A 26,303-nucleotide genomic window follows, 5' to 3' on the forward strand; every position below is an offset into this window, starting at 1 on the left:
TTTTCTAGTTTCTTGGGCAATTTTCAGGTATCCCATTTCTTCAATTTTTGAATCTTTGATACTAGTTTATGTGTGTGAACTGCAATGCATTGATTGCTAGTGTTGCTGCAATGTTTGAATGTTTTGATGTAATTGCTAGGATAGCAATAACTCCGGTAAGGCTACCTACTTTGCTGCTTTTGTTCCTCTGGTCAATTACTTGAGTCTTTTGGTCAATTGTGTATATTAGAGTTGTAGTCAATTGATGAATACTAAAGAAATGCAGAGAAAATGCTTGACTCTTTCTCATCATGCTGACTAACTAGTTTGTAGGTTCAATATCCTTTAGAAGTCCAACTATCTGTTGCATGCAGAGATACGTATTTTAAGTGGAAACATTTACATTCAAATAGAATTCAATTCTTAAAAAAAAAAATAGAAGCATGTTCACTTGAAGTATAGCTTTTAGAAAGATGACTAAAATGTTGTGTGACACACTGCTGCTCTCTCTCTGTCTTTCTGTCTCTCTCAGCCATCTTTAGTCCTCACCACTATTTGACACACTGCTGCCCTCTATATGGCGTAAAGTCAATAGTTGATACACAGAGACACGCACACACACACACACACACACACAAAGACTCACACACACAAAGACACACACACACATAGACACACACACACACACACACACACAAATGAATGCATTGGGTAAAAAGTTAGGGTAGCACCTGTTGTAAAAAAGATGGTAGATTCTTGCCTTAGAGGGTTGAGCATGTGTGAGGATGATCTTATAAGCCTTAGTAAGGAGAGTAGATCATATGGAGGATAGCCTAGTCACTAGAGGCAGAGGGAGAGTAAGAAAAATCGTAAGCAAAAGAATTAAAAAAGATTTAGAGATACAATGGAACATTATGGCATTGTCTGATTCATGTAGTGAACTCCACCTAGTGGGAAAAGGCTTGGCTGTTGTTGTTTTATCAGTCACTGAATAAAGTTGGTTTTACTAATTAGGGTACTTCAGTTATCCCAAAATAAGATATATGGCAATACAAGTACATTCAGCCACTCCAAATACATAACTTAAACATACACAACTGATGAAGGAATCAGATTCCTTCTGTTTCACATTTATTTAAAGGCAGGGACAGTACTTCAGCAACCATAGAGCCCTTAGATAGAGATACTGTTGGGAATTCCTCTGAAAGTCAATCCCTCCTCACTAGAAGGATAGAGCAAAGTGTAAGGCATTTTAGCCGGCCCATAGCGGTTTCTCAATGTCTCATCATTGTTCTTCTCTATAAGCTTCTTTTCAATCTCTTCAAGATTCTTTCCAAACCTCTTAAAGGCCTCTAATGGCCCGACATCAGATGTCCAGTAGTCACCACCATCTCTCTGCCCAAGGTAGAACTCATCAGATGCGTGCCTTGATAAAATTTCTATAACTGTAAGGTCAATGAGGGTCTCTTTCTTGCAGTAATAGTCTTCAAAAACTCCTTCTCAGGGTTCTTAGCCAATGCATCATATTCAGGAGACCCTTTCTCAGGCATGAATCTCCTGCTAATAGTTGGCCTATTCAGGATTAAACCTCCATATGGATACTGTCCAAAGTTAACAACAGCATGAAGAGCTGAAGCAATCCATAGCGGAAGCTTCAACCAACTCTTCACGAGTTTGCATCTTTTGCCACCATGGCTTATCCTTCAAATCCCCATGACCCACCTCTACAAGTTCTTTCCACCAAGCTTGGAGCTCGGGGTCTTTTTGAAGTTCCTCAGCTGACTTGTAGTAGAATGAGACATATTCTTCCACCTAAGACTTGATAGCATCCCATATCTCTAGCCCATCAGAAGCATAAGGATAGTCCTCAATCAAAAGTCGAACTCCATGGGGAGCAGATGGATCCTTAATAGCAACTCCTCTGAATTAAAAGCACCCAAATAACATTGATTAGCACAAGAGTTATATCAAGCCTGAAGCCTTTTTTCTTCTTATGTCATTGATGACTTTTTATATCATGCATTCATGTGTTCCCCCATTGTATGCACTTTGTGATTTCTTTTCTTTTTTTAATTTACTGTCAAACACAAAACTAAAGCTGAATCGAAACAAGAAACTGTTTCCAACACAAAAGACTAGAGCTGAATCCAAACAAATAGAAACAATCATGGCTAGAAATAAAAAAAATAAATTAAAATAGAATTAGATTGATGGAAAATTTAGGACTGTTATTCGTTCGTTGGCGAGACTGAGAATGAGGTGACAGAGTTAATTTCTGGCTTATCAGACCAGCCTGGGCTTTGAAATAGGCTAGGTCAGGCCTTAAGAATTGGTCCATAACAAGCCTTGGTCCATAACAGGTAAAAACCTTGATTTATTTTAATAACTAAATTGATAAAATTTACATTTTGTAAAAACTAATTAAAAGTGTAACTTTATAAAATTTGGCAAACAAGACAAAGACTAGAGAAGGTAGGTATATAAGTGACTTACATACTAGGAAAAGATAATAAATTAATAAGTAATTATTGAGTCATTAAATTAACCCAGCTAATATTCTTATTAACCTAATTTTTATTTTGCTCAACTTCTTCTAACTAACCTAATAATATAAGGCTATGTTGAACTCATTATTTTTATTTTGCTCAACTTCTTCTAACTAACCTAAAACTTGAATAAATAATGGACCTAAAATTTTCTCAATATTTGTGTTATTTATCTTGAATTTAAACCTGTTTAACTCCTTATTATTTAGAACCACAAATGTTGATAACTAATTATTGTTTAATAAACTATTGTACCCAAAGATATATCACTGTCATTTTCTTTATTAAGTAAGTGGTAGCAATGCAGAGGAAGGATCTGTTGAGGGAGAATGAGATGATTGATCATTCAAATCAATGGTAGAAGATAGAAACCCCATCCCATGTGAGAATTGAAATTAGCAATAGTGGGTGCATCATTCTATTTGCACCCTCCCACTCCTTTCCCTCTACCAGACATGCTCTTATTTTCTTACTCGTTGTCCACTCTTGCATAATCAATTAGAGAGAGAGAGAGAGAGAGAGAAGTCTATGTATCCATCATCAAGGTAGTAGCAGTAGTAGTAGGAACACCCAAACGGCAGAGTAGTGAATGAAATTGGGGAGAGGAGAGGACGAAGAGCTTGTCCTTTACAGACTGTACTTACTCCCTCGCCCCCACCAACCAACACTCTCCATTCTCATTTCATTTCTCTATATAAATAACCAAACCCTACTATACTATAGTCTCCATTCTCTATACCAATGTTGATGTTAACCTCTTGCCCCTAGGATGTGATGTAAAAAAGGGAGAGAAGAGATGGTGGGAGTGCCATAAGAGAAGATTATGAGGGAAGATGGTAGGTAGGTAATTTTACCAATGCTGGGGGATGAGATTTGGGGGTGAGACTAGAAACCCCCAACTAATTAAACTAGAGTCACTTGGGTTCAACTCTATATTTAATCTAAGCCACTTATGTATGAAAGGCCACTTTTACTAGTAACAACACCTATTTTATTAAACTAATTAAGACACAATTTATTATCCTTTTAGTTATTCTAAGTACTAATATAATCTCCAATTTTATTTTATGCTCTTGCTAAATGCACCTCCCTATTTGCTAAGTTAACCCCCTTGTACCTTTTTTAATCCTATTTCTACACCCCCACGATTGTGTCTTCCTCTTCTTCCCTTCAAACTTCCAATATAAGGTGGAAAAGACCTCACAATTCAAAGAATACTCACACTCGTAGAGGTTTCTATATCTATCTAATGCCAAAAACATGAATGAGGCCTCAAACCTACAAATTAACCTACAATGTGTTGTAAAAAGGAAAATCTTCCTTGTAATTATTGCTTGCAAGATTTTGTATTCTTAATGCATTAATCTGGTCATTGTTTTGATGATCCAAATGATCGACAGAGAATTTATTTGAAAAAAATATTATTTGGGTAGAATATAGCACGCTAACCACAAATTCCTTCAAAGATAATTTCGATTATCATGATGCTAAAGGAAGACAACATTCAAAACGTGCTGACCCAATTTTTTAACTCATCAAATAGTTATGGTTGGAATCACAATTTCCATAACCACTTAATGAATAATGATACCGATTAAAAAAAATTACAATATTGTTGCGAATACAAAGGATGTATCAATGCCCGATTACATGCAAGAGAAAAGTTCTTATTCAAGACACAACAACCTAACAAAAATATATAATGCAAATCGAGATCACTAATTCCTTGACAAGTGGCAGGGTTGAAAGTTATCACATTTCCCCTTTGTTAACTAGTGGACAACGATTCATTCTCTGAAATTTAAGAGCTTGGTTTCAGACTTTCAGTGTGTTTCCAATGTCAATAACAAATCGATATTTAACATCTGCTTTAAGGAGTCGTTCCATTGCTGTGTTGGCAGTCCATAAGAATGACTTCAATGTCAGGTTTGACATTGTGTTTCGCTGCAAAATCAATCATTTCTTGTGTCTCCTTTAACCCTCCAATCAGACTGCCAGCTACTATCTTTCTCCCTGCCAATTATGTTAAATAGTACCTAAGTTAATTGGCATCAATCTACTTAAGTTTTGCACTAAACTATTCTTATATATGAATCATCACATATGCTTTCATGTGCTCTGCATCCTATAAAGGGAAATATTTTTCACATGCTTACCATCAAGTAAAGGAAAGACTGGCAGTTCCAAAGGCTTCTCTGGTGCACCCATCATTACAATCTTTCCATGAGACTTGAGCAAACCAATGAGAGGTAAGAGAGGATGAACCGCAGAAACTGTGTCAATAATACCATCCAAAGCACCCATTGCAGCCTACGAAATTATCAACATTAGTTAATTGAGAGAAATGTGTGTATTTTGATATTTTCACAATATTCCAAATGCATGGCATTGGCATATATATAGTTACCTGCATCTGATGTTGGTCACGGCTTAGTAGAAAGGAATCAACTCCAAGATGTTGTCTAGCAACCTAATAGATGGTTTTTGCAATTAGGAAACAAAAAACCTATGGGGCAAGGTGTTGTATTTGTTGTTCAGAATTCTGGATTGATCAGACTGATACACAGCCTGATTCCTATATCTAGTCGCCTATCTATAACTTTAATGTATCTTTAGTACCTCTAGTACTTTTATCTAATAAAATCTACCTTTGCTATCCAAAAAAAAAGCTCCAAGATGTTGTATTCCTTCATCCTTTTTACTAGGTGATGTACTTATTACTGTGACCTTAGCTCCAAAAGCTTTGGCAAACTTGACTGCCATGTGGCCTAGTCCACCGAGACGAACCACACCAACATGTAGGTCAGGCTTGTCAAGTCCATAATATCTGAGAGGGCTATACACAGTGATGCCAGCACAAAGAAGAGGTGCAGCAGCATCAAGTGCTAAGCTATAAGGAATGCGAATCACAAAATGCTCATCTGCAACCATTGAGTTAGAGTAGCCTCCGTATGTGATGGTGCCATCTCTATATTTGGCACCATATGTGAGCGTATATTGAGGACAATAATTCTCAAGATTGTCATCACAGTTCTGGCAGGTGCGGCAGGAATCAACCAAGCATCCCACACCAACCTTGTCTCCAACTTTGAACTTTTCTACTTTGCTTCCCACCTCTGTCACTACACCAGCTACCTCGTGCCTGCACCATTTCTCACATTAATTAGAATCAAATTGAATTTAGGTTTCTATATGTCAAACTATAATTCCTCGTGCCTAGCTGCATGTTATGCATGCTCAAAAATTCATCATATACTTCAAATGGAAACAAGTTGCATGGAATGAGCACAACTAAAAAATTCCCAAGCATCCTATAGTTGCTTTCAAACTAAATAAACTACAACTATACTGATCCTCAAAGTACAGGCTCTTTAATAGGTCACAAGATTAACAACTTTATGGATGTGTTGTATTTAAGCTGCTTGAACATCTCACAATAACATAAAACATATCCAAGAAGTAAAGCTTATTCCATGTTTGCCCATATCTAAGAAGCTTTAGGATATCTAATTTATATTTTAGGATATGTAAGTTATGGACCTCTCCGAAATCGCACACGGTGGTCAATGTCTCAGCATATCTGTGTTACAGTTGTGGATTCTGTAAGTCATTTTAGATTACTTTTAATTACCTAAGTTATTGCTTTCAATTCATAAATATTTAACTTTGACTTAACATAAACAGGCATCTCACTGATACAAGTATGCGAGCGGGGAATTCTGATATCTATGGATTCCTCGAGCCACAGTCCATTCAGAGGTCTGGGCAATCGCAGTTTGAGTTTGAAAGTTACATAAAGACTTGGATGCAGAGTTCAAAACGGGATATCTATCTTGGAGCCTACCTAAATGGGTAAGTGATGCAATCCTCCCTAGGAAGGGACCAATCACTAGAACCATGAGCAAGAGGCTCCAAGAAGATTGGGCTAGAGCTGTTGAAGAAGGCCCTAGGGTTCTCATGAACCTTAGGGTAGATTTCTGAGCCCATGGGCCAAGGTTGGGTCCAATTATCTTTGTACATATTAGACTAGGATGTCATTATATTTGGTCCTTGTATATAGGGCTCCATATTGTAGGTAGGGTACCCTAGAAATATAGGATTTTTCAGCCCTTGTATTTTTGGGCACCTAGACTAGTTTTTGTATCAGGGGTAGTTTTGTAATTTCACATGCACTAAGTGGATATTTGATGTGTGTGGTTGGAAATAAATTTAATTGAATTGGTAGAAGCCCAATCCAATTAAATTTTAGAGGGGGAGGTGAGCATTTGCTTACTACACCCCATTGCCACATCATATAGTCACACTTTGTGCATGTCCTTCATGCTTTTCATGCCTCATGACACCTAAGCACACTTAGTGGAGAATCTTGGAATTGATCTTGGATTAGTGGGCTGAACCATAACTAAAATTCACTAATCATAATTAGTGAAATTTTGGCTCCAAAGTTTGGCTCCACAAATTCAATTTCAAATTCAAGTAAAATTTGAATTTCCCTCCAATTTTGTGTGACACTTAGGCTATAAATAGAGGTCATGTGTGTGTATTTTTTTGAACTTTGATCATTTGAATATTAACTTTAGATTTCAGAGCTCCTTTTGAGCACAAAATTTCGTGCTCTTCTCTCCCTCTCCCTTCATTCATCTCTTTCTTCCTCCAAGCTCTTATCCATGGCCTCCTATGGTGGTGAGCTTCTTCTAGACTCATCTTCTCCTTGAAGTGGCGTCTCCTCTCTCTCTTCCTTCTCCATTCCGCTGCCATTTATCTTCGAAGAAGCAAAGGAATCAATTGATGAAGAAGATCCTAGGCCTACAAGCTCCAATGGAGCTTGCATCATGTGGTATCAAGAGCATCTTCATTTAGGTGATGTTCTTTTGCTTCCTCTATCTTTTTGTTCGGTGAATTCTCTTTAATTCCTTGTTCTTCATCTTATTCTCCATGTATATCCTCCATTGTCTTGTGGTTTGGTACTGTTTAGAGTAGATTAAAAAAAAATAAACCGATTAAATCTTAGATCTACACTTGTTCTTGCATTTCTATGGTTCAAATTTTGTAGATCTACTCTTGAATCTTGTTTTTGTGTTGATTTTAGGTTCTATCATTTTTCATTCATAATATTCTTGTGCTGAACATTAGATCTAAATTTTCTTCCAAAATATTGATTAAAAAAACACAAAAATCTAAGTGTAAATCACTTAATCCATGTTGTCTTAGAGTCATGTTTAGTCATAGTAATTGTCACATTATGTTCTAAGTTTGTGTTGAATTTTATTTTGTTGATTGAATGCTAGATACATTTGCTCATGTATTCTTGTTATTCTTAGCCTATCTTTTGAATTTTGAGTCTAATTCATGCATGTTATTTAGTTCATAACATGTTCTAAATCAATTCCTAGAAGTAGTCTTGTTCTTGAACATTTTTTTTGCTTTCTAAGTTTCCTACATGATGCCTATGATGAAGTTGAGTTGTGGTGCTGAGTTGTGGCTGGATTTGTGAATCAAAATAAGTCTTAAGCTCTCTTTAATTGTGTTATTCAAGATAATTGAGCATAAGCAAACACAAATTGTAACTATCCAAGCCTTAAGCAACATAAACACTACTCTTGATTTCTAGGTTGAAATCGCTGGTGCTGGCAGCTTGAACATACAAACTTGTATAAATTACTGGGAATTGGTCACTACGTTTTTTGAGCTGAAACTTTTACTGAATTTTTTAGACATCTGGACCAAAATTATAAAAAAAGAACAAAGCGATTTGGATTAAAGGAAAAATAAATAAAAATCTCACAAGTTGGCAGAAAAATCAGTGTCCAGGAAAAAAAAAAGTGAAAGGAAAGTGTGCTTGTTGTTTTGGCTCAAAATTTGTTCTATAATTGGTGCCTATTTTATACCAATCCTAGTTCTGAAATTTCAATTGAAAATTATTTTGAAAACAAGTGCCAAAACTAGAGGTTTCTTGAGTCTTTTTTTTTTAGAGTTTTTCTACTCTACTCTAGAGCCATTCTAGGTTTCTCTTTGAGTCCTAGCTTGTTCTTTTGTGCTTTTCATTGCTTTAATTGTTGAATAATCCTTGGAAATTTGTCTTGTTAAAACTCTATTGGTTTAGCTTTCATTTCATTTTTTTTTGGTCTTTGGTTATTGCTTGTCTCTTTGTTTCCTTGGTTGTGAGTTGTCATATAGGGAATTGGAAAGGAGGATAGGTGCCATATCTTGAAGAATTTGAGTCAAGAAGAAAGGGGCCAACCACCTTAAGAGCTATTGGACTAAGAAGCACTCCAAATTGAGTGAAACACTAAAGAGAGAATAGCCACCACAATTGAGGACTTTTTTTTTCTTTGTAATTTTGTAATTGGCAATTTGCTTTGCTTTCAAATTTTGTAACAAAAAGGCCTTTCATTGGAAGTAAGTTGGGAGCCTCTGCTAGGTCACCCTACTTCCATTTGTGTGTAATAATTTTAGGCAATTTTCCCTTAGGATAGTGAGTGTTTTGTTGGGAACCTTAAATGAGGTCATCCAAACACTCTTAGGATCTTCCTAGTTTGCATTTCTTGCACTTTAATTTCTTGCTTACTTTCATAGCTTATTTCTTTTACCCTCCATTGTCAAACCACCTAGATAGCTTGCCTTTTACCAATTAGTTTTTACCTTATCTTTCACACCTCTTTTAGTGTTTATTTTGGCTAGTTTCAACCATAGTTTCTTTTACCTTTTGTTTTCAAACCCCCAACAAGAAAGAACCATAACTTAGGAACCAACATGAGTCTTCATTCTTCATCTAGTGTTAATGGTGAGGGTTCTACTCCTAAGGACCCCTTGTATAAGATATTAGATGAGTTGAGATCCCTTAAGTTGAGAAAAGAAAAACAAGAGAGAAAAGAAAAAGGTAAAAAAAGAGTGGAAGAAATAAGTCAAGATGAAAGAGAGAAAATTAGAGAGGAAGAAAGAAGAAAAATAATGAAAGAAATGAAAAGAGAAAAACATGCCTCCTATAGTAGTCATGACTCTTGCAAAAGTTTAAGTGAAGAACTTAGCGACTATTATAGAGGGCGTCATAGTTCACATACTAAACATCACTCCCAAAGAAGAGAAAAGGATAGAAGGCCTCAAGAGGTTAACATTAGCCTCCCATATTTCCACGGAAAAGATAATGTTGAGGCCTACTTAGATTGGGAAATGAAGGTTGAACAACTCTTTGCTTGCCATCATATTAGCGAAGAGAGAAAAGTTCCATTGGCTACCCTTAGCTTTCAAGGGTATGCCCTCTATTGGTGGACTTCCCTTGTTAAAGAACGAAGGATTCATAGGGATCCTCCAGTAGAGTATTGGAATGATCTTAAGAGTGCCCTTAGGAAGAGGCACATTCCCTCCTACTATGAAAGGGAGCTTATGGACAAGCTCCAAAGGCTTAGACAAGGGAATATGAGTGTTGAAGAATATAGACAACAAATGGAACTATTCCTTTTAAGAGCTGGACTTAGGGAGGAGGAAAGAACAAGCATAGCTAGGTTCCTTAGTGGGCTCAATATGGAAGTGAGGGACAAGGTTGAACTCCTTCCATATAGGGACCTAGATGAGCTAGTCCAACTTTGTATAAGAGTGGAGCAACAACTTAAAAGAAAGCCTTCTTCAAAATCTTATGGCTCTCACTCTTATCCAAGGAAGGACCACACCCATGGAATTTTAGGGGCTGCACCTTCAAAACCCAAGGAGGATAAGGGTAAGACCATAGAGAAATACACCCCTAAGACTAGTTCCCAAGAAAGGACTAGCAACATTAAATGCTTCAAATGTCTTGGGAGAGGTCACATTGCCTCTCAATGCCCCACAAAGAAAACCATGATCATGAGGGGTCAAGACATTTATAGTAGTCAAGAGGAGACTACTTCTTGCCCTTCCTCTAGTGGAAGTGAAGATGAAGTAAGGGGTGAAGAGTCTAGTGAGGAAGTCTACCCCCATGAAGAAGGTGACCTCTTAATGGTTAGAAGGCTCCTTGGAGGTCAATCTTGTGATCTATCTCAATCCCAAAGAAAGAACATCTTTCATACAAGATGCAAAATTTTAGATAAAACTTGTTCTCTCATTGTGGATAGTGGATCTTGTTGCAATTGTTGTAGCACAAGATTAGTTTCCAAGTTGAACCTCACTATCATTCCCCACCCAAAACCTTATAAACTTCAATGGCTCAATGAGCAAGGGGAAATGATAGTTAACCAACAAGTGAAGGTACCTTTCTCCATTGGGACATATAAGGATGAAGTTAATTGTGATATAGTTCCCATGGAGGCAGGACATATTCTTTTAGGAAGGCCGTGGCAATTTGATAGGAAGATCATTTATAATGGCCTAACTAATGAGATTACCCTCACCCATCTTGGCACTAAATTTGTGTTGCATCCTCAAACACCTTCACAGGTGGCCAAAGATCAACTAACTATGAAAGATAAGAGGGATGAGGAAGAAAAATTAGAAAAACAAAAGAAAAAGAAGGATAGTAAGGCCTTGTCTTCAAAGGCCAGGGGGAAGGAAAAAGAGGGAAAGGATTCCTCCAAGAAGATTGTTAAGAAGGAAAATCATTTTGCAACAAAAGGTGATATTAAAAGAGCACTCCTTCTTAAACAATCTTTCTACCTTCTCCTATCAAGGGAAACATCCCTTAGCACTGCCACAATTCCTACATTTGGGACCTTACCCCCAAAGGTCCAAGCACTCTTACATGAATTTGGTGATATATTTCCCAAAGAGATACCCCCTGGGCTACCTCCTTTAAGGGGAATAGAACACCAAATAGATTTAGTCCCAGGAGCAAGCCTTCCTAATAGGCCAGCCTATAGGACTAACCCTCATGAGACTAAGGAGATAGAGTCTCAGGTTAAAGAATTGTTGGAGAAGGGTTGGGTCCAAGAGAGCCTAAGCCCATGTGCTGTGCCAGTGTTGTTGGTGCCCAAAAAGGATGGTACGTGGAGAATGTGTACAGATTGCAGGGCCATCAACAACATCACTGTAAAGTATAGGCACCCCATTCCTAGACTTGATGATTTGCTTGATGAGTTGCATGGTGCCAATATCTTTTCAAAAATTGATCTTAAAAGTGGTTATCACCAAATCAGGATGAAAAAGGGTGATGAGTGGAAAACTGCTTTCAAGACCAAGTTTGGTTTGTATGAATGGCTAGTGATGCCTTTTGGGCTCACTAATGCACCAAGCACCTTTATGAGGTTTATGCATCATGTCTTAAGGGATTTCATAGGTAGATTTGTAGTTGTTTATTTTGATGATATTTTAGTGTATAGTAGGAGCCTAGATGATCACTTAGGACATCTCAGACAAGTTCTTTCAGTCCTTAGGAAAAACACCCTCTATGCAAATATAGAGAAGTGTACCTTTTGTGTAGATAATATAGTTTTCTTAGGTTTTGTAGTTGGTAGAAATGGGGTCCAAGTGGACCCTGAGAAAATCAAGGCCATCCAAGAATGGCCCACCCCAAAAAGTGTGGGAGATATTAGGAGCTTCCATGGGTTAGCAAGCTTCTATAGAAGGTTCGTTCCTAATTTCTCTACAATTGCATCACCTCTCAATGAGCTGGTGAAGAAGAATGTGGCATTTACCTGGGGTGAAAAATAAGAGCAAGCCTTTGCTTTGCTCAAAGAAAAGCTTACTAAGGCACCTGTTCTAGATCTTCCTGACTTTTCTAAAACTTTTGAGCTAGAATGTGATGCCTCTGGAGTGGGAGTTGGAGCTGTATTGTTACAAGGTGGGCACCCTATTGCTTATTTTAGTGAAAAACTTCATAGTGCCACCCTCAACTACCCCACCTATGATAAAGAGCTTTATGCCTTAATAAGAGCCCTCCAAACTTGGGAACATTACCTTGTTTCCAAGGAATTTGTCATTCATAGTGATCATCAATCACTTAAGTACATTAGAGGGCAAAGCAAGTTAAACAAGAGGCATGCAAAATGGGTAGAGTACCTAGAGCAATTTCCATATGTTATCAAATACAAAAAGGGAAAAACAAATGTGGTAGCTGATGCCCTCTCTAGGAGACACACATTGTTTTGCTCCCTAGGAGCTCAAATTTTAGGATTTGATAATATTAGGGACTTGTATGCTTTAGATGAACATTTCTCTCCCATTTATGAGAGTTGTGGGAAAAAGGCCCAAGATGGATTCTATTTGGCTGGGGGGTATTTGTTCAAAGAGGGAAAGCTTTGCATACCCCAAGGATCCATTAGGAAATTACTTGTGAAAGAGAGCCATGAGGGTGGGCTCATGGGCCACTTTGGGATAGACAAGACCCTTGTCTTACTCAAAGAAAAGTTTTATTGGCCCCATATGAAGAAAGATGTCCATAAGCATTGCACTAGGTGTGTGGCTTGTTTACAAGCCAAGTCTAGGGTGATGCCTCATGGGCTATACACACCCTTACCCATCCCATCTGCACCTTGGGTAGACATTAGTATGGACTTTGTCCTTGGGCTTCCTAGAAGCCAAAGAGGTGTAGACTCTATCTTTGTGGTGGTGGATAGGTTTAGCAAGATGGCACACTTTATACCATGCCACAAGGTGGATGATGCTTCCCACATCTCAAAACTCTTTTTCAAGGAAGTTGTGAGACTCCATGGTTTGCCTAGGACCATTGTGTCAGATAGAGATGCTAAGTTCCTTAGCCACTTCTGGAAAACCTTATGGGCTAAGTTAGGAACTAAACTTCTTTTCTCTACCACTTGTCATCCACAAACTGATGGGCAAACAGAGGTAGTGAATAGGTCTTTATCCACCCTTTTAAGGGCTCTTCTGAAAGGCAACCATAAGTCTTGGGATGAGTATCTTCCTCATGTAGAATTTGCCTACAACAGGGGGGTTCATAGAACCACCAAGCAGTCCCCTTTTGAGGTTGTCTATGGGTTCAATCCCCTAACACCGTTAGACCTCATTCCCCTCCCACTGGACACTTCTTTTATACATAAAGAAGGGGAATCTAGGTCAGAATTTGTAAAGAAGATGCATGAGAGGGTTAAGAACCAAATAGAGAACCAAACAAAGGTGTATTCAACTAAAGGCAATAGAGGAAGAAAAGAGCTAGTTCTTAATGAGGGTGATTGGGTTTGGCTCCATCTTAGGAAGGATAGATTCCCTACTAAAAGGAAATCCAAGCTTAGCCCTAGAGGGGATGGACCTTTTCAGGTTTTGGAGAGGATCAATAACAATGCCTATAGGTTGGACCTCCCAGAAGAGTATGGAGTCAGCACCGCTTTTAACATTTCTGATTTAACTCCTTTTGCAGGTGGAGCTGATATTGAGGAGGAGGAACTAACAGATTTGAGGTCAAATCCTCTTCAAGGGGAAGGGGATGATGCAATCCTCCCTAGGAAGGGACCAATCACTAGAACCATGAGCAAGAGGCTCCAAGAAGATTGGGCTAGAGCTGTTGAAGAAGGCCCTAGGGTTCTCATGAACCTTAGGGTAGATTTCTGAGCCCATGGGCCAAGGTTGGGTCCAATTATCTTTGTACATATTAGACTAGGATGTCATTATATTTGGTCCTTGTATATAGGGCTCCATATTGTAGGTAGGGTACCCTAGAAATATAGGATTTTTCAGCCCTTGTATTTTTGGGCACCTAGACTAGTTTTTGTATTAGGGGTAGTTTTGTAATTTCACATGCACTAAGTGGATATTTGATGTGTGTGGTTGGAAATAAATTTAATTGAATTGGTAAAAGCCCAATCCAATTAAATTTTAGAGGAGGAGGTGAGCATTTGCTTACTACACCCCATTGCCACATCATATAGTCACACTTTGTGCATGTCCTTCATGCTTTTCATGCCTCATGACACCTAAGCACACTTAGTGGAGAATCTTGGAATTGATCTTGGATTAGTGGGCTGAACCATAACTAAAATTCACTAATCATAATTAGTGAAATTTTGGCTCCAAAGTTTGGCTCCACAAATTCAATTTCAAATTCAAGTGAAATTTGAATTTCCCTCCAATTTTGTGTGACACTTAGGCTATAAATAGAGGTCATGTGTGTGTATTTTTTTGAACTTTGATCATTTGAATATTAACTTTAGATTTCAGAGCTCCTTTTGAGCACAAAATTCCGTGCTCTTCTCTCCCTCTCCCTTCATTCATCTTCTTCTTCCTCCAAGCTCTTATCCATGGCCTCCTATGGTGGTGAGCTTCTTCTAGACTCATCTTCTCCTTGAAGTGGCATCTCCTCTCTCTCTTCCTTCTCCATTCCGCTGCCATTTATCTTCCAAGAAGCAAAGGAATCAATTGATGAAGAAGATCCTAGGCCTACAAGCTCCAATGGAGCTTGCATCAGTAAGTTACACAAAATAACTGAATTTAATTAATGTTTACTAATATACTAACCCATATTCATCCCCACTGCAGTGGACACTGGCAGATGGTGGTCATTGTGCCCAAGGAACACCTAGTTGTCTGATTTTGTTCATTGCATAACAGGCTAGACAACTACCTTAAGGGGATAATTAACAGGTTAGTATTCTTTTCAATGCATTTGCATTCAAATACCTCAACAACACCACTTTTTAATTGTTACTCGCATGCAACAATGCTTTAAAAGGTCTTGATGATGCTACACAGCCTAAATCAAAGGCTCCTGCTAGGTGGATTATCATCAAGGTACGTCATTTACATCAAACTTCCACTTATATATATTTCTTATGTGTCTGTACACTAATTTTTTAATTAATATCCAAATTTCATTATGTATTTAGTGTAATAGATAAAAAGGAAGTACTGAGTATGGCTACTATGTCATGCACTGGATGTCCACCATCATTTTAGGAAGTTTTAGGAATAACTGGAAAGCGGTACGTTTATTTCAAACAAATTCAATTTTTTTATAATTTGTATTACATTATTAACTTATTATCATTTATTTCATCATGCAGTATTTTAACGATCCTAGACCATTGGAGCCAGAGAGATTAAAGGCGTTGCAGATCCAGTGGGCACAGTATTATCTCCGAGTTAGAGATCAGACTTAGGGTATAGGGACATTAAGTTTAGCTTAGTTTACTTTGGTTTAACATTTTTGACATTTCCTATGTAATTTGAACATTGAATTCATTTGTTGATCATTGTTTATGATAAATCAATTATTCAATGTTTATTATGATTAAAATTACTTCAAAGCAGAATAAAATTTTTATTTGCTGGGAATTGGGTCTGAAATTGCATTTTACAGGTACAATTTTGGGTTTATTGTAAAAACAGAAAGTTTATATAAAAAAAACTTCAAAACAACATGGGTTATTAACAGAAATTGATGTTAATATAGTAAACAACATTGGTTATTTACAAAAACCGATGTCAACATTAACCTTAACATCGGTTATGTAAATAACCGATGTTAATATACAAACGTTAACATCAGTTATTTATAAATAACCGATGTTAATATACAAACGTTAACATCAGTTATGTGTAATTAACCGATGTTAATGTTTGTATATTAACATCGGTTATTTATAAACAACCGATGTTAAAGTACAAAGGTTAACATCGATTATTTATAAATAATCGATGTTATATACAAAGACTATAGCAAGACATCAGTTTTCTTGTGAAACCGATGTTAATGTAAAATATTAACATTGGTTTTTCTAGAAAGCCAATGTTAAGATATTACATTAACATCAATTTTACTACAAAACCAATGTGAATATATAACATTAACATCGGTTTTACTAGAAAATCGATGTCAAGGTTCATCATGCATACACTTATTTTGTTGTAGTTCTTTGTGTATAACATCGGTTATTTAGAAAACCGATGTTATCGTTTTTATGTTAACATCGGTTTTGGAAAACCGATGTTAACAATAATTCATTCAACATCGGTACTTTCAACATCGATTTTAAAACCGATGTAGAATGCCGTAAATAACCAATGTTGAAAGTGTATTTTCTAATAGTGTAATGAAAGGGCAATACATAGATAACCACAAACTTCCCTACATTGTTGAAATATCTCCCACATTGAAATGATAAAATCCATTGAATCACATGGTGATAAATCAATATCTGGGAAATAGGAATGCTTATATTTAATATTTTGATAAAACATGACATGTAACCATGTCATGCTACAATTTATTATTAGTTTGTTTATCTTTGTGAAAATCTTGTAGAATGTTTCAAAGGTTGTGATTCAGAGTAATTACTAAAATTCATCTGTGACTTCCTCTGTGCATTTCAAGTTCAACTCATCCTCATCTAATTGTTTCATCAGACCAGTAATAAACATGAAAGTAACATCAACTTAAAAAACAATAACTTATCAAAAGATACTCAAATTAATTACATCATTTTTTTTCTTACTAAAAAAGGGACAATAAGAGGGGGAAGTATTTAGTCTTTGGTAATTCCGTGGGAGAAAATTTTGAGCATTGGCCTTCTGAAACCATTCAGAAGAAGGCACAATTTGTTGCCTATGGATGAATGTCGTTTGTTCGGTATCCGTTTTCTATGAAGTCACATTGCCACACTCTATAAGACTTGAAATTCTTCCTTGGCACATTCTCTACCTTAACAACTAAACATAACCAACTGGGATTTGACATTATGCAACCAAGTAGGGGGAAATCTTGCTACTCAGACAGGAAAAGTCATCAAACTTACTTCATTCTTGGGGTTATCTTACTTGTTCTTAATTTTTTGATATATTTACCCTTGTCGTTTTTTAGATTAAACAAAATCAATTAAAAATCTTTCCTCACCCGTCACCACTATCATGACAGAGGACCAAATCTTTTTTAACTATGTACCCTTCTACCTTTCTTGCAAGTAAATTGGATGTATGACTTGAAATAAAATAAAATCAATCTTGTAAGCCTCATATAAACTTTATATATTAAAAATATATAAAATTACATTCTAGATCATGTGATTTACTATCTACATAGAAAATTTGAGATTTGCTAACTTATATTTACTTTTTTTAGTACATTAGTAAACTATACTTCAAATATATTTTAAGATTAACATAGTTGTAATTTGTTAAAATATTTCTTTTAAAAATCAAGTAAGTGTACACAAAAATGTGTTAATATACACCCACTTATTTTTTTTTAGAAAGAGTACATTAACAAGTTATATCTTAGTAGTTTTTAAGAAAATTGTAGTTATAACTTTCTAATGTACTAATTAAAAAAAAGTGAGTATACTTTAACAAATCTCTGATTAAAATTTATAATAAGTAAATAATAAATATGTTTGAATATATATATATATATATGATGAATAATTTAAATTATGATATAAAATTATCTTTAACTATTGGTAATTTTTTTAAAAAAATTATTCAATTTTAATTTAGAGATAAAGATAAAAATGGAAGATCGAAAGAGGTAAATTTTAAGCATATTAAATATATAAATAAAGATGAAAAGAAAATAGTTTGAAATAGTAGATAGAGAAAATAGTATGTGAAATATGTGTGAAACGCACATCAGAATGTGTCTAATTGAGAAAGTAAGGAAAATAAGAATATTATTTTTCATGTTGTTCATTTTAATTCATAATACGATATGAAAATAGAAAATAATAATAATAATAATAATAATAATAATAATAATAATATTTTGTTTACGTAAAAAATTAAAAAAAAAAAACAAAAAAAAAAAAACTCAAGCTGAAAAGAGCGTCAAAGAGAAGGCTTTTGTAGTTTGTATACATCTTAAGAGAATCTTCAACTTGTACTAGGCAGTAGGCACGATCGTATGAAATTATAAAAAACGTTAAATCAGAATCTATGGTTGCTTACTTGAATTGCAAATTTCCAATCTGAAGACTATTAATAATGTCTAGGACTAGGACGACACATGAAAGCAGCATTAATGCTCTGCATTGACAGAGATTCTGTTTTTGATTCCAAATATGTGCTTGTGAAATTGCAGGAGCTATGGCTTGGATTATGTTCTATCTACTTTCACAATCAACTTCCTATATATCAAGGCATTTGTTTGTGTATTCGTAGTCGCTAGCTAGCAAGAACTCAAGTGATTGGATCTATCAAAGGCTACTTTTGGACCACCGTGCTTAAGCTAAACACATCATAGTTGGCACATATTTGGGTATACATGTGTGGGACGATCCAGAAACCTTATAAAGGAGGGATTGGATTTTTTTATAATTGTTTAAATGTCTAATTTTCATAAATAATAATTTTTTTAAAAAAATACTATTTTTACTCATAAAATTTAAATTAATTTTTATATTAAATAAAAATAACAATAAACACACAATTAGATTTACACAATTTTATATTAGTTATCACTTTAAATAGTGAAATAAAACAACAAATACAATTAATTTTATATAATTTTATATTAATTAATCTTAGCCATTATTATAATAACAACACACAATTAATTTTATACTAATTAATTCAAAATACATATGTATATACATAAAGGTTTAATTTTATACAATTTTATACTAATTAATCTTAGCCATTATTATAATTAATTATACTACTGCTTTGTTATGTACTTAGTTTGCAATAGTTTAGTTTACAATAACTCGCGTTCTGTTTAATTAGATTTCGCTAATGAAGGCATTTTCTTTACTAGCACTTTTGCTGGTCTTTCGCGCATGCAGGCGAGACTCTAAAGAATCAGAAGTTCAGAACTATTGCAAAGCAGTAGACTCTGATTTTTTTTATTTTTTATTTTTACTGTTTTATGAACCAGATGACTAGCTATTTATGCCTATATGCTTTTTAAAGAGTTCGATTCTTATTTTCCTAGGACACTTTTATTGGACTGATATGTCAAGTAACTATTAGTATATTCCTATAAAAAAAAGGTTTATAAAAAAAATTAGACATATAGTAATAAATACAGGCCAAGTTTCTCCTCCAACCCTTACTGTTAGTGTTTTACCAATAGAAAATCGCATGTTGACTTCATGCTTAGAGAGAAAGACTCCTACCATGTGTATTCGTAGTAGCTTGACCAAAATAAATATGCATTTTGTTTTTATTTTATAAGAAAAATAATATATTAATAGCTTGTAACCAAGCTTAGCACAAGTTCCAAGATTAGTCATTTTATTGTTATTGATAATTATATGCATGAGTAAAAAAAAAAAGATTATATGCAATGTTGTATAATATATATAACATCTTAATTTCCCTACGATTACCTTATGCTTTTATATAATTTTTTAACCTAGCAGTACAAAGTTTGTGTATATCATATTATAAAAAGGGTAAGCATGTGAATAAGGAAGGACAGGCAAATTATTTTAAAAAATTATATAAAATTGTAATAGATAATAATTTTGTTTTATGACAGTAACATGTTCAAGTAGGCTATTTATTGTAATTAAATGTTTGAATGAGCCAATGATTAATTATTCACCAAAATACTAAAAAAACACTCATACAACCTAGCCTACACTTATTAGTTATTATTAGTTCATTTTAGACTTAGTTGGCAAATCAATTTATTTTTGGAGTTTTTCTATTTGAAAAAAACCATATTAGCATTTGTAGTTGTGTAAAATTTATATTTCTCCGATTAATTAAATTGAAAAATGGGTTATTCACTGTATAATTACTTTTTTTTACTTCACTTTATAATTAGTTTTATTATTATTTGTCGATCTGAGACTTCGTGTATTTAATAGCCATTTCCAATTTGATTAATTTGATGAGTTAAACTAAATTTTTCTTTAAAAATAAACTATTTTGTTATTTATTTTATTAATTTAATTATTAATTTGATCTCCATATTTATTCTCACTTTATTGTTTTTGACCTTATACTTAAAAAGTATAAGTTTTAGAGAAAATCATTAACGCCGTTACTAACATGGTTATGTGACTCACGATGTTATTTACAAAAAATTTTAATGTTTACTTTAAAGACCCATTGACTATGAAAAAACAAATGATTTAATGAATTTGAATTTTCTTCTATATATGCTAGGAAAACTTGGCTTTTGTGATAAGTGGATAGGGTGGATTTGAGAATGTTTCAACTCTTGCTTCATTTTGATGCATGTTAATAGAAGTCCAACAAGTGAGTTATTGATACAAAATGGTCTTTGTCAAGGAGATTTTTTTGATCCTTTCCTCTTTACAGTGGTAACGGAGGGCCTCAATGGCTTGATGAATGAAGCAATGAGGCATAATCTTTTCTCAAGCTTCAATGTGGGGAAGAAGGAGGTGAAAATAAATCTATTGCAATATGTCGATGATACCATTTTCATATGTGATGTTTCCTTGAGGAATGTGATCACTATGAAAATCATCATGAGAAGCTTTGAATTGGCATCAAGACTTAAGTCAATTTCAATAAAAGTTGCTTTGGAGGTATAAGGATGGAGAGAAGGGACATAGAAAAAGTTTGTGGATTTGTTGAATTGCAAGGATATGGATTTTCCATTTGTATATCTTGATATACCTATAGGTGCCAATCCTAGAAGGGTGGAAACTTGGAAAACCAATTGCAGACAAAGTGAAGAAAAAAGTATTATTGTGGAAGCACACACTACTATCCTTTGTCGGGAGGATTTGCCTCATCAGTTTGATATTATCTTCTCTTCCATTATTCTTTTTATCTTTTTTCAAAATTCCAAAATAGGTGGTGGCTCTGGTTTGGTTGGATGGTTGGTTAGAGGGAGAGTGTTTGGCTATGAAATATCATAGACTATTCCTCATCTCTTCACAACAACAAGATGAAGTGGGGAAAATGGGAGTTTGGTGTGATCATCTAAGGTCTTGGTAGTTTCAGTGGCGTAGAGACATGTTTCAATAAGGAGTGGAGATGCTTCAAAATTTGAAGCAAGAATTATCACAGGTATTGCTAGTGGAAAATGAGACTGATAGATGGGTGTGGTGTAGAGAAAGGTCAAGGGTGCATTAAGTAAATTTTACCTATGGGGCGCTAATTGAGGACTACTACACGACAAATTATTAGGTTCTTCAAGATCACCACATCATTATGGTCCCAACCGATAATCATGTGACACATAGATAACTTAATTTGATTATTCATGTGTCACGTGATTATTGGTCACGACCATGACCGGCGTGATAATCCTTGACCACCAAATAATTTATCGACTCCTATTACATAGTTGAGGTTGATGACATTTGTCAGGAGATTTGGAGGATTAAAATCCCACCTAAGGTGGTTCATTGTGTTTGGAGAATTTTTATGATCAAATTGTCAACTCTTGAGAACTTGTAGAGGAGAAATATAAGGGTGTAAGGAGATGTATACCTCTGCCCGTTTTGCTCAAATGTGGAGGAAACAACGACACACATCTTTTTATCTTGTAATAAGATTGAATCTATTTGAAAGGAAATACTTTGGTGGGGCATTTTTAGAACAACAACTCTAGAGGTTCCTAGAACCAATTTTTGCCAATTTCATGGTGAAGTAAGCTTTGAAAAGTTTACTAGAAGATAGAAGGTACTTTGGTGTTCAGTTGTGTGGACCAGGTGGATCACTAGAAATTCCTATATTTTTAAAGGGAAACTCTTCGACAAAGAAACACTTGTGCAAAGCATTATGTTCTAGCTCAGTTGGTTGAGTAGGGTGTGTGAGTGTTGTAAACCTCTTGGTGTCGTGTTCAATTCCTATCGATAAAAAAAACAACATGTTCCACATTAGGTGTTGATTAAAGTTTGTTGGAAAAGATTTTGAGATATCCTTCCTACAATGGTCTTCTCAGCCAAAGTTGTATCTATTGGACTAGGCCACTTTGGAGCTTAAAGTATGGTGGAGCTATAAGAAGGACATTTGCTGCATTTTAGTGTGTTGAAGCATGCATGTGGATGCTAGTTTATGCATAGGAGCATGGGTGATCATTTGGTGTAGAGAGAAAGGAATTGTAAGATTAGCAACAACAAAACTAAAAAGTGTCCTGCTCAATGGTAGCAGAAGAATGTAGAAAGAAAAGAAAGAAGAAGAACACAAGGATTATAGTGGTTCGGATCTGAATCCTACATCCACTCTTCAGGATACTTCATGGACTTTTATTGAGAGATTACAAGAGCTAGATTGCTCACACTTTGATATCTCACACACTCAAAGGTATATCACCAAATTATGTGATTCACTTTAATGAGTCACCTAGCTAAGACTTTATATAGAAAGAATACACAAGCCTAAAGTTAGCTATTGTAGAAGTAAAGCTTCATGGTGAATCAAAGATGATTCAAAGGTGTTTTGATGATAACAATAATGATAACAAAAGATGATGGCAAAGGTGATGATAAAAAGCTCAAAGATCAATCAAAGAACAACTCAAGTGAATCAAGAACAATTCAAGAGTTCAAGATAGAATCAAGAAGAATTCAAGACTCAAGAGGAAAGTTAAGAGTCAAGAATCAAGATTCAAGGTTCAAGATCTCTAGAATCAAGATCAAGATTCAAGACTCAAGATTCAAGAATCAAGAGAAGGCTTAATCAAGATAAGTATGAAAAGTTTTTCTCAAAAATTGAGTAGCACATGATTTTTCTCAAAACATGTTTACCAAAGAGTTTTACTCTCTGGTAATCGATTACCAGATTGCTGTAATCGATTACTTGTAGCAAAATGGATTAGAAAAAGTTTTCAAATTGAATTTACAACGTTCCAATTAATTTCAAAAAGTTGCAATCGATTACAATGTTTTGGTAATCGATTACCAGTGCCTTTGAACGTTGAAATTCAAATTCAAATGTGAAGAGTCACATCCTTTCACATAAAAGCCTTGTGTAATCGATTACATTGATTTGGTAATCGATTACCAGTGATTGTTTCTGAATAAATCAAAAGATGTAACTCTTCAAAAGGTTTTTTGACTTTTTCAAATCGGTTTTAAGTTTTTCTAAAAGTTATAACTCTTCTAAATGGTCCTCTTGGCCAGACATGAAGATTCAAACCGCCTGAATTCTTTTTGTGTCTCTCTTCTCCCTTTTCCAAAAGAACAAAGGACTAACCGCCTGAATTCTTTTGTGTCTCCCTTCTCCCTTGTCAAAGAATTCAAAATGACACAGTCTGAGAATTCTTTTGATTCTTCCCTTTCCCTAATACAAAAGTATTCAAAGGACTAACCGCCTGAGAATTCTTTTGTATCCCTATTCACAAAGTATCAAAGGTTTAACAGTCTGAGATCTTTGTCTTAACACATTGGAGGGTACATCCTTTGTGGTACAAGTAGAGGGTACATCTACTTGGGTTTGACTGAAAACAAGAGAGGGTACATCTCTTGTGGATCAGTTCTAGTGGAGGGTACATCCACTAGGGTTTCAAAGAGAACAAGGAAGGGTACATCCCTTATGGATCTTTGCTGGTAAAAGGATTTTTACAAGGTTGAAAGAAATCTCAAGGATCGCAGGTCACTTGGGGACTAGATGTAGGCACGGGTTGTTGCCGAACCAGTATAAAAACTCTTGTGTGTTTGTCTTCTTCTTCCCTACTCTTTTAATTTCCGCTGTGCATTTAATTTCTGCTTTTACTTTCTGTTAAGTTTCTCTTCTACTCCTTATTCTCTTAACAACTTAGTAAAAGCCTTAGAAGAGTAATTTTTTAATTAGTAAAGGTTTAGGAATAATTAATTCAACCCCCCCTTCTTAATTATTTTGAGGCCACTCGATCCAATAGCTATAACAAAAATAACTAACTTAACTACCAAGTCTTCTTCAACTAACACTAAGCCAAAAGCAACTATGGCATCTAACTAACTTAGCCTAATGATATCCACTAATCCTCACAAATCTCCACCTTGGATCTTCATTATCAGCTTAAGCTCCAATAGATGCCTTAAGTTTCTGAATTGAAAATTCACTCATTAGGTCTTTGAATGCCTACTAAGTCTAGACAATGCTCAAACTTAGCAATAGTGAGAGCCTTGGTCAACATATCGGCATGGTTCTCTTCAGTTGCAATTTTATTCACTTGGATCACTCTTTTTGCAATGATGTCTCAAATGAAATGAAACCTTACATTTATATTCTTTGTCCTCTCATGAAATGATTGATTCTTAGAGACATATAGCACTTTGGCTATCACACATAACCTCAGTCTTTAGTTTTTTTCCTTCCAACTCCTCTACAAATCCTTTCAGCCAAAATAGCTTCCTTTATGGCCTCAATTAGTGTGCAATGTACTCTGATTCAGTGGTTGACAGAGCTACAACAGATTGAAGATTTTCTTTCCAACTGATTGCATTTCCATATAGAGTGAAGATAGCCAGTTATTGACTTGCATAGTTAGCATCTACATATCTAGTAATTGGATTGTTGTCAGTTTTTTATTTGCCGAACTTCAATCCAATATTTGTAGTCCTCTTCAAGTATCTAAACAACCACTATAATCCTTGTGTTCTTCTTCTTTCTTTTCTTTTCTTTTTTGCATTCTTCTACTAGCATTGAGCAAAACTCTTTTTAGTTTTGTTGCTGCTGATCTTACAATTGCTATCAAGAGCACAATTCGAAATGGGTGATCATCATTATCATTCTGCTATGGGCTCAACAAAATTCGATATTGAGAGGTTTAGTGGAGAAAATGATTTCAGTTTATGGAGAATCAAGATGAAGGTGCTTCTTATTCATCAAGGGGTTGAAGATGCACAAGCTGGAGAAAGAAAACTACCCGCAACATGGACAAATAAAGAAAAGAAGAATGTGATGAACAAAAATAATAGCTTGATCATTCTTTCTTTGGGAGATGAGGTGTTGAAGGAATTTGTAGGAGAAACTACATTAGGAGGTGTATGGCTGAAACTTGAAGGATTGTACATGACAAAATCCTTGACAAACAAGTTATACCTTAAGAAGAGGCTTCATCAACTCAAAATAGAGGAAGGAACATCCATAAGAAAACATGTATCATTGTTCATGAAGGCTATCTTGGATCTGAAAAGCATTGATGTGGAGGTTAAAGAAGAAGATCAATCCATCATGTTGTTATACTCTCTCCCACCATCATATGAGAATCTTGTTGACACTATGATGTTTGGAAGAGAGATTCTTACTCTTGAAGAAGACAAATCCACCTTCAATGCTCGTGAAACCAAGAAGAAGATCACTAAAATCAAGGGAGAAGGTGTTGAAGCAAAAGGCTTATTTGCTTGAGGGAAATCTGGGAAAAAGGAGGACAAGTCAAAAAATTCCAATAAATCAAAACCAAAGACTAAGAAGTCTTGTTACTTCTGCCACAAGGAAGGCCATTTTCAAAGAGATTGTCCAGAGAGGAAGAAAAAGAATAATGGCAAGGGCAAGGAAGGGATTGATCTTGCAACTATGACAGATGGATATGACAATTCTGATGTTCTTATTGTCACTGATCAGCCATGTAGTGATGAATGGATTCTAGATTCAGGGTGTACTTTCCATATGACCCCGAATCAAGAGTGGTTTGACACCTACAAGAAAGTGGATATTGGAAGTGTTCTAATGGGTAATGACATTGCCTGCAAAGTAGTTGGTATAGGGGCTGTCAGAATCTAATTAGATGATGGATCAGTTAAAGTCCTCATTGAAGTTAGGCATGTGCTTGAGCTCAAGAGAAACTTGTTATCTCTTGGCATGCTGGGTGAGGATGGATGCAACTTCAAGGGAGAAGGAGGTACAATCATCATTAGCAAAGGATCCAATCAGATTATGAAGGGAATAAGGAAGAATGGTCTCTATAGGTTGTAAGGTAATACAATTATCAATTCAACTAATTCTTGTCTAGTGTCTAAGGATAGTTCAATCAAATTATGGCATCTTAGACTAGCACATATTAGTGAGAAGGCATTAGAA

At 35.3% G+C, this 26,303-nt stretch overlaps 1 protein-coding gene and 1 pseudogene across 1 annotated transcript; both read right to left on the bottom strand.

The window, feature by feature from the left end:
* Nucleotides 1-1,033: 1,033 nt before the first annotated feature.
* On the bottom strand, nucleotides 1,034-2,982 carry LOC114424155 (annotated as a pseudogene).
* Nucleotides 2,983-5,159: 2,177 nt separating this feature from the next.
* LOC114424156 (probable mannitol dehydrogenase) lies at nucleotides 5,160-20,766 on the bottom strand. Its single transcript, XM_028391010.1, has 2 exons — nucleotides 20,644-20,766; nucleotides 5,160-5,678 (listed from the first exon to the last, which is right to left on the bottom strand). Exons 1-2 carry the CDS (start codon nucleotides 20,764-20,766, stop codon nucleotides 5,160-5,162), a joined length of 642 nt encoding a protein of 213 aa, XP_028246811.1.
* Between the last annotated feature and the right edge of the window lie 5,537 nt (nucleotides 20,767-26,303).

This window comes from Glycine soja, chromosome 8 (genome assembly GCF_004193775.1).
Source record: "Glycine soja cultivar W05 chromosome 8, ASM419377v2, whole genome shotgun sequence".
Taxonomy (NCBI): domain Eukaryota; kingdom Viridiplantae; phylum Streptophyta; class Magnoliopsida; order Fabales; family Fabaceae; genus Glycine; species Glycine soja.